The 17,266-nt window shown below is 37.3% G+C and overlaps 1 protein-coding gene across 1 annotated transcript in view; it reads right to left on the reverse strand.

Annotated features, from left to right (window-relative positions):
- CCDC39 (coiled-coil domain 39 molecular ruler complex subunit) overlaps positions 1-17,266 on the reverse strand; it is a 64,823-nt gene that overhangs the window by 22,692 nt on the left and 24,865 nt on the right. The window contains exons 12-13 of the mRNA XM_020980819.2: positions 14,195-14,332; positions 13,402-13,610 (exon numbers count right to left, since the gene is read on the reverse strand). Of these exons, the coding sequence (XP_020836478.1) occupies positions 13,402-13,610; positions 14,195-14,332 (347 nt within the window). The remainder of the gene's footprint in view (positions 1-13,401; positions 13,611-14,194; positions 14,333-17,266) is intronic.

The following is a 17,266-nucleotide window of genomic DNA, read 5'->3' on the forward strand; positions in this document are numbered from 1 at the left end:
TAATTGTGTCTTCAGAGAAAAGAGAAAAAGGAATGAATCTAGCTGTTGGGGATTTAAGAAATCATAAAATTTCCAAATTTTTATTTAAAGGGAATTTTCAGTTAAAATTGTTTTGTTATCATTTATGAAATTTGTGAGATTTTTAACTAAGTTGTTTGGGACTAGTGTTTAATGCTAAAACCTAAGAGGGATAATTAATTACTGCATCTGTGTAGGCAAGGTCATCTGCCCTGGGAAAAGAACTTGTTACGTTAATGCAGCTCCTAGATAATGAATTTAGTTTGCTGAGAAGTTGCAAGTTTATGTACAATAGATAGAAATTATTTTTAATGATTGGCTTTTATACCACAGCAAGTTTAAATTTGAGAAGGAAAGCTATCTCTTATGTATGTGAGTCCTGGTAAATTTTTATTGCTTATTGCAGCTCCATGAGAGTGAAATTAACTGTATCTGGCTTTAAGCTGTGATTAGTGAGACTTGCTGTTTCAGGTAAAAGGTTCTTGGGACTGTAACTAATTTTGTTTTGAGTTTAAATTTGGGTATAGTTGTCTGCATTAAGTCAGTATCTAAGAGAAATGCCACATGAACAGGTGGAGGTTGATTTAGAGGAAACGTGATTCATTTGGGAAAAAGGCCGAGGGGACAATCTTAGCCTCATCTAGGATGGGATCCTCCTGGCTCAGTTTCCCCATTATGTTCCTTTGGAAAGGAATGTTTCCCACCTGACTATTCCTGAGTTTGGCTATGAGGAGAAACAGATACTGCATGATTGCAGAATTGCGACTCTATCCAAATTTAAACAAAGCTAAGGACATGTTCCTGCTCTTTTTCTTTTTCCTTCTACAGTAAGTCTCTATAATCAGAAGGTTTTATAAGTACAGTAACAAATTTACTAAAATAATTGATTATGGAACATCTTAGGTTATTATAGAACTGGGACTGTGTTCCAGTATGACTTAGGGTCTTTTAATTCTTGATAATTGTATGGAGACAATCAGGAGCTTGTGAGAATGTTATTTTGTTATTTGGATAATATCATACTCGTCTAAAGTTTTGTTACCGTTGATTAATAATGTTAAAAGAAGAATGGCTTGTGGTTTATTTTGTAAACGCCATCAAAGAAACAAGGCATGACTAAAATTTTTAAGATTTTATATGTACTGTGTTAAAATTGATATGTATGTACTGGAGCCTGTGATTAATTCCATAGTGAAGTCTCATCCCCCTGGTGAGGAAATTAATCATGGATTAATGTAAAGTATAAGACACTGGGTTCTGATGTGAATTTCTTAAACATGACAATTAGCCATGATTCCAATTTTGAGTTTGTAAAAATGATCAGGGTTGTAAGGACTAGAAATATTGATTTAAAATTGTGCTAAGGTTACTTTTGTAGGAGAACGGACAGAAAGCTGGTTCCTACAAGAAGACAAGAAGAAGATGCTGAGATGCTGTGATGGCTGGAACAAATGCCAAGGACCAGAGGACTTCATTGATGATGTTCTCTGCCAGACAGATGTATGAGAAGGGACTTTTTGAATCTTAAACAGACAACTGCATTATTGTTTTCTTTTGGGTCTCTGTATCTACATTTATGAAGGGGCTGCCCCTTTGATTTGTCAATGCTTAGATTAATCCTTCCCATATTTACTTAAAGGAGCAGTCCTGATTTGGGGGAACTTGGTGGAAGCAGGTTTTATGGTTCTTATTAATAGCAGTGAGTGGAGTCATACTACTCCCAGTGTGTGTCCCTTGCATGACTACTGTACAAGGGACACTCTCTAGGATGATTACATTAAAAGAGTCTGTTAGTGAGTCCATAAGACTAATGACATCAGGGAATCAAGGATGGATGCCAGTCAGTCAGGAAGAAGAGGAAAGGCCAAACCCTGATGAAATAGCAAACAGAGAGGCTGAAGAAACTTACCAGTTTTGGTGTGAGAAACTTTCAACTATGAAATGAGAAAGGGGGGACTGTGTGGGACAAGTGAAAGTTTCTCATATGAAATGGAAGCTATGCCCCAAAATTTAGTTAAGGCTTTAGCATTAGCTGGGCCTAAGTTTTGTTCTCCTGTAAATCATGTGATTGGGTCATACACCTGTTGCCCACCCTCTGCCTTATTTTGTAACCACCACCCCAGCCTTATCTTTGCCAAATAAGGCAATCTTCTAGCCTCCAAGCTTGTTTTGAGTAAAATGTATCTCTTAGTTTCTGGGTAGAATGTAAGGTCTCTTACCTCAACCAATGGGGATAAAGAGATTCAGGTTAAACGGTGGGAGGGTAGAGTTTTCTTAGAATTGTTTGTCTAGGGGTATATAACTGCTTGCTTGCTGCTTGTATCCTGCCTCCCTACTCCAGTCCACCCTGGATAGGTGATGCCCAATTCTCGTGTGAGACTTGCTAGAATGAAACTTCTGTTTCTACTGAGAGAAACCTCTGAATTTTTATTTGGGTAGGTGGTATCAATCCCACTCAGGAGGAAGAAGGGACTGACAGAGGGGTGCAACAAGAAGGGGTGCAGAAAGAAAAAAAAGAAAGAAAAGAGAGTTTTGAAGCATTTTTAAAATGTACAAAAGAAAACAGAAAGAAGGCCAAACCATCAAAAACAATTTGATGTTAAAAAGGAGAGGCTAATAAATGGAGTACCTTAGTCACACAACATAAAGTAGCCTGTCATTACTAGGTTAACCCACCTAAGGACTTGGAACAAAATTTGTCAAAACAAAAACTCTCCACAAAAAATGCTGAGGAAACTGGAGTGGCAGTCTGGCAGAAACTGGGTCTGGGACCAGGTTCACACCACATACCAAATAAATAAGCTCCAAAGGGACACACGATTTAGCTATAAAGGGTAACAGCATAATAAACTAGAGGAGCAAAGACAGAAATGACCTTTCAGATCCATGGATGAGGAAGCCGTTCATGATAAGATAGAGATGATCACAAATGATAGAATGGATAATCTTGATAATATAAAAGTAAAGAGGTTTTGCACAATAAAAGAGAATACAGCTAAAATTAGAAGGGAAATAGGTAATGAGGGGGAAAATCCTTGCAGTAAATTTTTTTTGACAAAGGTCTCATTTCCAAGACATATAAGGAACTTATTCAAATTTATAAGAATGAACCATTATGAAACTGATAACTGAGCAAGGGATATTGAATAGACAATTTCCAAAGGAAATATAAGCTAGTATAGCCATATTTTAAAATGATCTAAGTAACTGATAATTAGAGAAATGCAAATTAAACCAACCATCTATGAGGTTGCCATCAGCAAAGTTGACAAAAACGGAAAATGAAAAATGTTGGAAGGTTCATAGGAAAACAAGCACATAAATTAACTATTAGGGATGGGAATTATTCTGAATTGGTACAGCTGTTTTGAAAAGCAATTTAGAACTATTCCCCAAGAGTTACTAAACTATGTATACCCTTTGACCCAGACACCAATATTAGAGACACACACACACACACACACACACTGACTTGCCAAAGAGACCAAACAAAAAAGAAAAAGGACCCACATGTAAAAAAGAATTTATAACAACAGCTCTTTTTGTATGGAAAACAACTAGAAATTAAAGGTGTCCATCAATTGGAGAATGGCTGAAGAAATTAAGGTATATAAATGTAACTGAGTGTAGTTGTGCAATTAAAAAAACAATGAAAGGAACAGATTGAGAGAAGCCTGGGAAGATTTTTATGATCTGGTGGGAGTAAAGTGAGAACAATTCATACAGCGAAAACCACATCATTAAAACAAATAGTTGTGAAAAACCTGAAACTCTGTTTTAAGATTGAAAAACTTTAATGACTAACCACAATTTCAGTGACCATGCATGATGAAAGGCTAAATGTAATCAAAAGACAGAAATAAACATCCATCAACAGCCTGGGAACTTGCCTGATTTAAAACCCATGAAATACTCATGGACTCTCCTGACAGAGGTGATGCACTCAAGGTCCAAAATGATGCATATCAGTGTGGTCAATGTGGGATTTTTTTTTTTTGCTTTACTATGCATATTTTTGCAAGGCTTTAAGGGGGAAGAGAAAAAATATTTTTTGGTTAACTGAAAAAATTTAATAAAAATAAAGACAAGGAAACTGAGAACAAAATACAGTGAATTGAATTGGCAAAGCAAAGAAGGCCAGATAGAAAAACAGACAAGCAGGACCATTTGGAAAATTTCATGTTGAATTTATTATATACTTAAAAGGAAAAGCAAGCTATATGCTGTGAATGATGGTTTCATGTATGATCTTTATTTTCTGTTCTACTTTGTATATGGACATGCTCATTTTATTTGACTTTTTAAGTTCAAATTTTGAAAATTAAATTTAAAAATGAAAGAAAACCTATGAGCACCAATCGAGGTTAGACCTGGAGAAAGGATACATCAAAGTGACACTTAAGAAAAAGTGTGATTTCGACTTCTGCTTCCCGGAGCCAAGATGGCAGAGTGAAAAGGTAGTCGCTCTCACTCTCCCCTATCAGCCTCTGAAAACCCAGAAAATATCACCCCCCAAATAAAACCATGGAACACCTGAACTAGAAGAAAGACAAGGAGCAGCAGTACAGCAGCCCAGCAAATGGGTCTCCCAGTGCCTCAGCAAAAACAAGGGGCCCCAGGCAGATAAGTACCCTGCAGCATTCATCTGAAAGGAGGTGAAGAAAACAACCTAAAGGCTTCCTAAAGCCACGGCCTTGCTGATTCCAACCCAACACCAGGTGAGCTGTAGGAGCCCTGAAGCCTCCAATTGTGAAGAAATCCTGAAGCCCAGGTGGTAGAGCAGGCAAACACCAACACCTGGACCTCCAAGTGCCTCAGTGAGGGCAGGGGGAACCGGTGGAAACCAGCTCAGAAAACCACCAGGTGCCTCGACACTCTACTGCAAAGGAATCTCCCACTGCATTAGCAGAAACAAGGGAGACAACACTGCAGGGGCCCCAGGCAGATAAACACCCTGCAGCAGCCATCTAAAAGGAGCTGAAGAAAGCTAAAGGAAAGGAAAAGCAGGCAACCTAGAATTGCCTGAAAGTTCCAGCCTTGCTGATTCCAGCCCAACACAAGGTAAGCTGCCAGAAACCTACAGCCTCCAATTCCCAGCATAAGAGGCCCCAGCACGCAAAGCCAGTGACCAAGACCTAGGCTCCCAACACAAGAAGCTTGGGTCAGCCCTCTGTTCCCCAGCAGGAGAGCTCAATCTCTTTAAAGGCCAGGGAATAAAGAAACACCATGAGTAAAAAGAAACGTACCATAGATTCATATTATGAGAAGAGTGAAGATCAAGACAGAAATTCTGAAGAGGACAACATTGTCAACAAACCCACATCTGCAACAACAAAAGGGAATATGAACTGGTCTGAAGCCCAAAAAGCCTTCTTAGAAGAGCTCAAGAAGGATTTTAATAGTCAAATGAGAGAGGTAAAAGAGTCCTTCAAAAATACAATTGGCCAGTTGGAAAAAAAATACACTGAAGAAAACAAGTCCCTAAAAAACACAATTGGCCAATTGAAGAAGGAAGGACAAAAACTAACAGAAGAGTACACTGAAGAAAACAAGTCCCTAAAAAACACAATTGGCCAATTGAAGAAGGAAGTACAAAACTAACAGAAGAGTATACTGAAGGAAACAAGTCCCTAAAAAACACAATTGGCCAGTTGAAGAAGGAAGTACAAAAACTAACAGAAGAAAACAATCTGTTAAAAACTAGAATTGGACAAATGGAAACTAATGTCTCTATGAGAGAGCAAGAATCAGTCAAACAGAAACAAAAAAATGAAAAAATAGATGAAAATGTAAAATACCTCATCAGTAAAACAACCGACCTGGAAAATCGACTCAGGAGAGACAATTTAAAAATTATTGGACTACCTGAAAATCATGATGAAAAAAAGAGCCTGGACAGTATCTTTCAGGAAATCATAAAGGAAAACTGCCCGGAAGTCCTAGAACCAGAAGGGAAAATAACCATAGAAAGAATCCACCGATCACCACCTGAAAGAGATCCCAAATTGACAACACCAAGAAATATAATAGCAAAATTCCAAAATTACCAGATGAAAGAGAAGGTGCTGCAAGCAGCCAGAAAGAAACAATTTAAATATCATGGAACCACAGTCAGGATTACACAGGACCTTGCAGCTTCTACATTAAAAGACCGCAGGGCATGGAACATGATATTCCATAAGCCAAGGATCACTTACCCAGCAAAAATGAGCATCATTTTTCAAGGGAGGAGGTGGATATTCAAAGAAATAGGAGACTTCCAAACTTTCCTGATAAAAAGACCAGAGCTCAACAAAAAATTTGATCTTCAAGTACAGGACTCAAGAAGGACTTAAAAAGGTAAATGGGACAGAAGGATACAATATGTTGTTAATGGGGGGGGGCTGTTTAAACCCCTACAAGGGAATATGAGACTTGCAACCCTTGAGAACTGTATTGTTATTACACCTTGTTAAAGGAGTATACATAAAGAGGGTGGATATTAGTTGACTTTGATGTAATGATAAAAAAAAATCTAATCAAGTGGGTTAAATGGATCCAAATAAGTGGATCAATCTGATCTTAGAAAATGTACTGAGAAAGGAGGAGGCAGACAAGGGTAAATTACATTACAGGAAAAGACACAAAATCCTATTACAGCAGAGGGAAAGAAGGGGGGAGCATTGTTTGAACCTTACTCTCATCAGATTGGCTCAAGAAGGGCATAATATAATCAGTTAGGTATAGAAATCTAACTTGCCCTATAGGCAGTAGGAGGGAAAAGGGGAAAGAAAAGGGAGGGGGAAAGAAAAGGGGGGAAAGAAGGAGGGAAGCAGCAGTAAGACTAAAGGGGAAGAAAAGGGAAAGGGATAATAAAAGGGGAAGGGACTGAAGGAGGCGGGAAAAGCAAAACACTAGTAGGGGGAGAAAAGGAGGAAAAAAAGAAAAAGCATAAATGGGGGAAAGGATGGAGAAAAAGACACAGTAATCATAACTGTGAATGTGAATGGGATGAACTCTCCCATAAAACGGAAACGGATTGCAGAATGGATTAAAAACCATAATCCTACAATATGTTGTTTACAGGAAACACATTTGAAAAAGAGTGACACATACAGGGTAAAGGTAAAAGGCTGGAGCAGAATATATTATGTCAGCTGAAGTAAAAAAAGCAGGTGTAGCAATCCTGCTCTCAGACAAAGCAAAAGCAAAAGTAGATCTAATCAAAAGAGATAAGGAAGGAAACTACATCCTGCTAAAAGACACCATAGACAATGAAGTAATATCATTATTAACATATATGCACCAAATGGTATAGCATCCAAATTCTTACAGGAGAAGTTCAGGGAGTTACAGGAAGAAATAGACAGCAAAACTATACTAGTGGGGGACCTGAACCTCCCCCTCTCGGCACTAGATAAGTCTAACCACAAAATAAACAAGAAAGAAGTTAAGGAGGTGAATAGAACATTAGAAAAGTTAGGTATGATAGACCTCTGGAGAAAACTGAATGGGGATAGAAAGGAATATACTTTTTTCTCGCAGTACATGGCACATACACAAAAATTGACCATGTACTAGGGCATAAAAACCTCACAATCCAATGCAGAAAGGCAGAAATATTAAATGCATCCTTTTCAGATCATGATGCAATAAAAATTATATGTAATAAAGGGCCATGGAAAGATAGACTAAAAAATAATTGGAAACTAAATAATCTAATCCTAAAAAATGATTGGGTCAAACAACAAATCATAGAAACAATCAATAATTTCATTCAAGAGAATGACAATAATGAGACAACATACCAAAACCTATGGGATGCAGCGAAAGCAGTTCTTAGGGGAAGTTTTATATCTCTAAATGCTTACATAAATAAAATAGAAAAAGAGGAGATTAATGAATTGGGCATACAACTAAAAAAACTAGAAAAAGAACAAATTAAAAATCCTCAACTAAACACCAAATTAGAAATATTGAAAACCAAAGGAAAAATTAATAAAATTGAAATTAAGAAAACTATTGAACTAATAAATAAAACTAAGAGCTGGTTTTATGAAAAAACCAATAAAATAGATAAGCCTTTGGTTAATTTAATTAAAAAAAAGAAAGAAGAAAACCAAATTACTAGTATCAAGAATGAAAAGGGCAAGCTACCACCAAGGAAGAGGAAATTAAAACAATAATTAGGAATTATTTTGCCCAACTATATGCCAACAAATTTGACAATCTTAGTGAAATGGATACATATTTACAAAAATATAAATTGCCCAGATTAACCGAAGAGGAAGTAAAATACTTAAATAACCCCATCTCAGAAAAAGAAATTGAACAAGCCATTGATGAACTCCCTAGGAAAAAATCTCCAGGGCCAGATGGATTTACATGCGAATTCTATCAAACATTTAAAGAACAATTAATTCCAATACTATATAGACTATTTGGGAAAATAGGTGAAGAAGGAGTCTTACCAAATTCTTTTTATGATACAAATATGGTGTTGATACCTAAACCAGGAAGAGTCAAAATAGAGAAAGAAAATTATAGACCAATTTCTCTAATGAATATAGATGCAAAAATTTTAAACAAAATACTAGCAAGTAGATTGCAGCAACTTATCACAAGAATAATACACTATGACCAGGTAGGATTTATACCAGGAATGCAGGGTTGGTTCAATATTAGGAAAACTATCAGCATCATTGAGCATATCAAAACAAAACCAACAGAAACCACATGATCATCTCAATAGATGCAGAAAAAGCTTTTGATAAAATACAACACCCATTCCTATTAAAAACACTAGAAAGCATAGGTATAAATGGAGTCTTCCTTAAAATAATAAATAGCATATCTAAAACCTTCAGCAAGCATTATATGTAATGGGGACAGGCTAGAAGCATTTCCAATAAGATGGGGGTGAAACAAGGATGTCCATTATCACCACTGTTATTCAATATTGTACTGGAAACCTTAGCTTTAGCAATAAGAGAAGAAAAAGAAATTGAAGGCATTAGAATAGGCAAAGAAGAAACAAAGCTATCACTCTTTGCAGATGACATGATGATATACTTAGAGAATCCTAGAGAATCAAGTAAAAAACTACTTGAAATAATAAACAACTTTAGCAAAGTTGCAGGCTATAAAATAAACCCACATAAATCATCAGCATTTCTATATATTACCAACAAAGCCCAACAGCAAGAGATAGAAAGAGAAATCCCATTTAAACTTACTGTAGACATTATAAAATATTTAGGAGTCTACCTCCCGAAACAAACCCAGGAACTCTATGAACACAATTACAAAACACTTTTCACACAAATAAAGTCAGATCTAAATAATTGGAAAAACATCAGTTGCTCACTGGTAGGCCGAGCTAATATAATAAAAATGACAATCCTACCTAAGCTAATTTACTTATTCAGTGCCATACCAATCAAACTACCAAAAAATTATTTTATAGAGTTAGAAAAAATAATAACAAGATTCATTTGGAAAAACAAAAGGTCCAGAATATCAAAGGAACTAATGAAAAGAAATGCAGGGGAAGGTGGCCTAGCAATTCCAGATCTTAAATTGTATTATAAAGCAGCAATCATCAAAACTGCTTGGTACTGGCTAAGAAATAGGGAGGTGGATCAGTGGAATAGGTTAAATATGCAAGACACAGTAGTCAATGACTATAGTAATCTATTATTTGATAAACCCAAAGACCCCAGCTTCTGGGATAAGAACCCACTCTTTGAAAAAAACTGCTGGGAAAACTGGAAAAGAGTATGGCAGAAACTAGGCATAGACCCAAATCTCACACCATATACCAAAATAAAGTCAAAATGGGTTCATGACTTAGATATAAAGGCTGATACCATAAGTAAACTGGGAGAACAAGGAATAGTTTACCTATCAGATCTATGGAGAACAGAAGAATTCATGACCAAACAGGAGATAGAGAACATTATGAAAAGCAAAATGGATAATTTTGATTACATTAAATTGAAAAGTTTTTGCACAAACAAAGCCAATGCAACTAAGATTAGAAGGAAGGTAGAAAATTGGGAAAGAATTTTTACAACCAGTCTCTCTGATAAAGGCCTCATTTCTAAAATATATAGAGAATTAAGACAAATTTATAAGAACACAAGCCATTCCCCAATTGATAAATGGTCAAAGGATATGAACAGACAGTTCTCAGATGAAGAAATTAAAGCCATCTATAGTCATATGAAAAAATGCTCTAAATCTCTATTGATTAGAGAAATGCAAATCAAAACAACTCTGAGGTACCACATCACACCTATCAGATTGGCCAACATGACAAAACAGGAAAATGATAAATGTTGGAGAAGATGTGGGAAAATTGGAACGCTAATACATTGTTGGTGGAGTTGTGAAATGATCCAACCATTTTGGAGAACAATTTGGAACTATGCCCAAAGGGCTACAAAAATGTGCATACCCTTTGATCCAGCAATAGCACTTCTAGGGCTATATCCCAAAGAGATCAAACAAATGGGAAAAGGACCCACATGTACAAAAATATTCATAGCAGCTCTTTTTGTGGTGGCAAAGAATTGGAAATTGAGAGGATGCCCATCAATTGGGGAATGGCTGAGCAAGTTGTGGTATATGAATGTAATGGAATACTATTGTGCTATAAGAAATGATGAACAGGCTGACTTCAGAAAAACCTGGAAAGACTTATATGGTCTGATGCTGAGTGAAGTGAGCAGAACCAAGAGGACTTTGTACACAATAACAGCCACGTTATGCAATGACTAAGATTGTTAAACTGAACCCTTCTCAGCATTACGAGGATCTAAGACATCTCCAGAGGCCTCGGGATGGAAAATGCTGTCCACATCCAAAGAAAGAACTATGGAAGTCGAATCGCCATCACTTATTTTTACCTTCTGTTGAGTTTTGTTTCCTCTTTCTAATGGTTCCTCCTATTGGTTTTAATTTTTACTCACAACTTCACTAATGTGAAAATATGTTTAATGGGTATGTAAATGTAAAGCCTATATCAGATTGTGCGCCATCTTGGGGGGGGGGGGAGGAAAAGGGAGAAAAATTTTCAACTCAAAAGCATATGGAAAAAATAAAATAAAGTAAAATAAAAGAAAATAAAAGAAAATAAATAAAAGAAAATAAAAAAAGAAAATAAAAAAAGAAAAAGTGTGATTTCATGACGAACAATTCAAGAATTTGTGTCAAAATCTTGTGAACGCAATGCCGATGTAAAATAAGAGACTGCAAAGGAAAACACACTGCAGGCCAGAAAAAAAGGTTAAAGATACAAAAAGTTGTCTAAGTTTTACTGTATAAAGTCAACACATTTAATTAACTTACTTTGTCCCAAGTAATTCATGCCCCACTCTATTCTCAAAGGCACCATCATCCTTTTAGTCACACAGGTTCATAAATTTGGTGTCAATCTCAATTCTTCACTCTCACTCACCCAACACGCCCAATCAGTTGGCCAAATCTTATCTCTACTTTCCCAATATCTCTTGTACCGGTCTTCTCCACCCACACTGCTGCCATCTTAAGTTACCATCTCTTACCATTGGTTCCCAATTACAGACTTGCCTCAGGCCTCTCCCAACTCCAGTCCACCCTTCTGTCAGCCACCAGTGGTTTTCCTAAAACACGGGCCTGTCTATGTCACTCCTCTACACAATAAACTCCAATGACTCCTTGAGGCTAAAAAGATGAACTCATATGTTTGATATTTAAAGCTTTTTACAAGCTGCCTGCCCCTATGCCTGGAATGTCACACACACACACACACACACACACACACACACACACACACACACACACACAGAGACACCATGCCCCCAACCTCATGTTGGCCTCTACGAACTCCTGACTTCCTTCAAGATTGAGCTGAAGTCTACCTTCCATACAAGGCCTTGTCAGACCACTCTCCCCATCCTCTGCACACCCCCATGCTGCTAGTGCCTTCCTGTCTAAAGTTACTTGTATGGACTTTATGTGCACCTTCTATATAACTTTCTATGCACATGTTGTCTCTATTAACATGTTGGCTCCTCTTGCAAATAAATTTCCATTTCCATTGTAGTCATTATGTCTGTTGTTTTCTCAGCTTTGCTGACTTCGCTGCATCAGTTCATATAATTATGTCTAGATTTCTCTATATTTATCACATTCATCATTTCTTATAGCACAGTAATATTCCAATAAAATGTTCCTATCTTTCGACCTAGGAGAGTCCATTACTGTGCTTACACCCCAAGGAGGCCATAGATTAGAATAAACCCCCTTATATAGCAAAATAATGACAACAGCACTTGCTGTGACAGCACAGAATCAGAATGCCCATGGCTAAACGAATTGTGGCCCATTACTGGAATAAACTATTACACACTACAGAAAGTGATAAAACGTGGTGGGGAGGGGTAGGAGGGAGGAGAGAATTTGGAACACAAAATTTTTTTTAAAATAATGTTAAAAAATGTTTACATGTAATTGGGAAATATTAATGAAACAAATAAAATATTTTTAAAAATAAATAAATGCGATGAATACAGAGAAGCTTGGAAATATCTATATGAAGTAATGCAGTGAAGTGAGCCAAGCAGAGAAAATACCACAATGGTTATGACACTGAAAATGGACAGAGCCGCCACACACACACACACACACACACACACACACACACGCATGCATGGAAAGTCAACGTAGCAAAATTATAAAGACCAAGCAAAACTCCAAGGAAAAGAAATGACAGGGCACCCCCAACCCACCCTTGGGGGGAGGTAAGAGGTCCACAGGTGCTGCTCATTGCACATGTTTTCAGATTTTTTCACTGTATTCATTGGTTGTGTTGGTTTTTTCCCTCTTTTTCTTTAAATCTAATATACTATTTGTCATATGGAATGGCTCTCTAGGAGAGGGAGGGAAGGATATGCTGGTGTAAAAAATGGAGGACATCAAAAAACTGATTTTATTTTAAAGTGTGTGCCTCTCGAGGGTAGGGATCACTTTCCCTTTTTCTGTGTTTCTCCAGCACTTAGCACAGTGCCTGACACACAGTGATTATTAATAAATGTTTGCTGCCTGACTGAAGGCACCACCTGAAGCTGCAGCTGGGGAGGAGACAGGGTGCTGGCTTCCCTCATGCCCTTCCCTTAAGGCCCCTCTTAGGCCGGGGTGTCTCACTGGGCCACAAAGCCTTACCTTAAATATGCCCAGTAGATTTATTCCTTCCAGCACTGAATGGTCAATCTAGTTCTTCTACAAAACCCCCTTTAAGTCCCAGCAATAGGGACACGTCAACATTTTAGAAGCAACTAAAAGTAATTTCCAATGGGAGATATTTTCTGTTGACATTGATATCTACAAGCAGACCCACCACACAGGAACATGACTGACTACCTGATGCTCTGCCGTTCCTGGTCAACATATCTGATCTGAGATAAAAGCATCGCCTTGTGAACTTTGATTTCTTCAGTCCGCTCTTCCATCGCAGTATACAATTGCTGCTTTCGTTTCTCCAGGGAAAGGACTTCATCTGCTTTAGAGTGAAGCAGTTCTCGGAGACGTTTCATTTCTAGCTTCTGAAGATTGTCTTCGATCAACAATTCCTAGCCAAAGAGACAGATTATTAGCCACTGAAAATGCAAGCCTTCAAAGACATTTTTGTCTCTTTGTCTTACTCAGCAAAGCGGAACAAGGGATGATATTCTCAAGGAAATGTTAATACCACAATGAGATAGATATATAGATATAGATATATCTATATCTATATATATATGTGTATAAATGTTAATACCACAATGAGCTATATATGCATATATGTATAAATGTTAATACCACAATGATATATGTGTGTGTATACATAAATATATATATATATATATATATATGTATGTATGTATGTATATGTATATACACACATATGGCTTTCCTAAAACATAGCAGTAGGAAAACAATGTTCCTAAAGCAGACTGTAGAAAGTATTGTACGAGTACTATTTGGTTAATCTAACAAACTATTCATAGGAACTTCTACTTACAAGAAATGATTAATAAAAATGAGCAGAAAAATGCAGAGAAGAAAATAAAAGAAGTTCAAGAAGAAACATGGACAAGCAAGACAGCTTTGAAAGGTACATGTTAAATAGCCAAAAACTTCTTTATGTGTTTTAATGTAGCCCTTGGGTCATTACCTGTTTCAGGTTTTCGGCTTTCTTCAATTCTTTTTCTGATCGGTCAGTGAAAAGATTGAGTTCACTTATTTTGTTCAAGAGACCATTTTTTTCTTCACCAGTTTTATATACTGACTTCTTGAGAAAATAGAGGTCATTCTAATAAGGGAAAAGAAAAAGAGATTCCAATGACTTCCTTATCATGGCAAAAACAATTGATCTTATACATAATATATGTTTCTAACATAATTTTCCCAATTCTATCAGTTGGCTGTCTTTATTGAAAACATGGTTTCCCCTTACTTTTCCAAAGAGAAAGATGACTGCTACCTCTCTCCTCAGGTGAACAAATGATTACCCTCCTAGTTCCATGACGATACAGAAGTAATTTAACTTATCTCAACCTTGGTCTCCTCAGCAGTTAACTGGGAGAAATTGACCAACCAATGGCTAAGATCAATCCCTTAGAATGTCGGAAGTCTTTGATCTGTCAACAGGCCATCACAACTTCACGAAACTTATGCAAAAACTAGGTTTATTACAAGAAAAAAGAACATGTATGGGGAACCCAAAGAGTTCACGATCCATCTGGAAGTTTGCATTTTTAGGACAACAGAACAAAGGAAGGAGGAGATACCAGGAAGAGACATGGCATGGGAGGGGGAAAGGTGCAGCAAAGGCAGGAAAAGGACCAGAGCTCTTCTGAAGGCGAGGAGCAAGGCGATGGCAGAAGCCATATTCCTTTTCCTTGGGAACTGCCAGACTATGAAGACAGATAGAAGGGTTTCATTATCTACAGGTCCCAACTGCCCAAACCTAGTGCAAGTTGTCTGGCACCTGTCTTAATTCCCAAGGACACACAAGGAGGCCAGCTTGGGATGCAAGCATAACATGTCAGCTCACAGGGCCTCCTGCATGCTCTGGGTCCGGTGTTTCTGGAAAATATGCCAACTCAAAAAGACAAGTTCAGGGAACCCCTTGATAGTCCTCAACATATCAGAACTCTTATCTGTAAAACTGCCAACCAATTCTTGAGCTAAATGAGATATCATTCAACTCAGAGAACACAGACATTCCAGTCAGGATCCAGTTCAAATGTTTGTTGTTATTGTTGAATATCTAGTTTCATTTCTTAAAGGGTTTAATTGATTTAAAATTAAAAGAAAAAACTTCCTCCTCCTGAAAAAGGCTGGGGGGCCAGATGGAATGGAAACAGTTTATTCAAAATAATGCTTGGGTTCATTTAATGATACAGAAAATATGTGTAATTTATTCCAACTGTTGGTTTTCTGAGTAGTTTGCTTCAAACTGTGCCTGTTGCAGATTTTAGCGGTCTGGCCTTTAAGTTATTAACATACACACTGATCCTATTACTGGTGAGGAAAAAAATACTAGGAAATGAGCCTTTTCTAACATACAGAAGGTCCTAGCTTCATGAAAAGCTCTACAGTATTGTTAGTTTTTAACTCTGAGCTTATCCCCTGCATCTCCTCTATTGGTAATCTGTTCCTTCTCTTTCAGGGCTAATTCTCTGTGTCTGTCTGTGTCTTTCCTTTTCCTAGCAGCAGCACCAAAGACTATAGCATGACATGACTTTTCTCCACATGGGTCTGATTCTAGGTGTATCTCTACTACATGGAGTTCTTGACCTTCTTTGGGTCATGGAACCCTTTGGCAGCCTGATGAAACCTACTTGCCCATTCTTAGATTGTTTAAATGCATAAAATAAAATATATAGGGTTACCAAAAAAAAATTATATTGAAACACAGTTATCAAAATATTTTTTAAAAACATATTCACAGACTTCAGGCTAAGTTTTTTCCCCCTCTAGTTCAGAAACAGGGATGATTTTCTACTTCTAAGACATGAATTTCTAGAAAGATGGCAAATGTAAATGTGTCACTGAATATTTCTAATAAAATATTAGCTACTACTTAAGGAGAAGAAATTTACTAGTGAGGAAATAACTTAATTTTAGGTTAACTCAAGACCTTTCTTAAAAAGCTGAGGGGTTTTTTTCCCAGACTCTCCTACATTTCTAGTTGCCAAAGAGTTTTAGAATAACAAGTCCAGTGACAGATGGAAATGTACAAGAAAACAGAGGGGACAAGAATGACTTGGTCAGAACCAGTGTTGCTCCTTCGAAGGGTCACCAGGAAGGAGTAGTTGAAACCAGGATCAAGAATCCCACGTGTCTAAGAACTGCGCCTGGGCCAGTCTCACCCACTCCTGGCGGTCACTCAAGTTACTGAGCAACAAGACGCCCACTGAAGATGTTCAATGATTCTGAACCATTTAGGCAAAGGTTTTTCACCTCAAAGCTACTGTATCTTCAAAAACATTTAAAAGGACAGCCCCATTCTGCCTTATGCAGTAATGGTCAGAAGGTTCTGGGGATCCTGCAACTCGAACCAGCTCAAATTCGCCACGTTAATCCCTGTTGTGCCCCCTAAAAGTCACTCAGACACCATCCTCTCCAAGCAGTTCTGGTTTCCCTGCCAGAGAAAGAGCTACCAGTGGATGTAAAGAAGGAGAAGGACAAACTGAAAGAATCCACTCTCTGCCTTATCCTAAAAAAGCTGTCTTCTAGCATAAGGCATTCCAAAAACAATGTTTAAGTCTCCTCCTTCTTGTTAATAAAATCCTTTCGGGCCAGTATTCTAAAAAGCACTAAATACTGTTTAAATTTTAAGTTTTTGGGAATTCAATGTACTTTTTAATAACAACATCTATTTAAAGACATAACCATTTAAGACAAATATTGATAATACCTCACCTTTATGTAAGGTTTCAAAGTGCTTCTTTCATATACAGTATTTTATGTAAAAATTTTGGGTAATTTTTTTCATGGTATACATGGTATACAACTTTTTTTTTCCATTTTAAAGAGATCTCATTTGAGAGTGTGGTCTATATTTGGCCCAATGCAATCAGCTGTCACATTTCGTCCTCATAACCCAGTGTATGAGGTACCAGGTAGTACAAGTATTACGATCCCAATTTTACAAATGAGAAAACTGAGTCCCCAAGAGGTCGAGTTGACTTGCTAACACGTCGCACAGGTCATAAATAGTGGCAGAGCTGGGCCTTAA

Source organism: Phascolarctos cinereus, unplaced genomic scaffold (assembly GCF_003287225.1).
Source record: "Phascolarctos cinereus isolate Bilbo 61053 unplaced genomic scaffold, phaCin_HiC Scaffold_7;HRSCAF=346, whole genome shotgun sequence".
Taxonomy (NCBI): Eukaryota; Metazoa; Chordata; class Mammalia; order Diprotodontia; family Phascolarctidae; genus Phascolarctos; species Phascolarctos cinereus.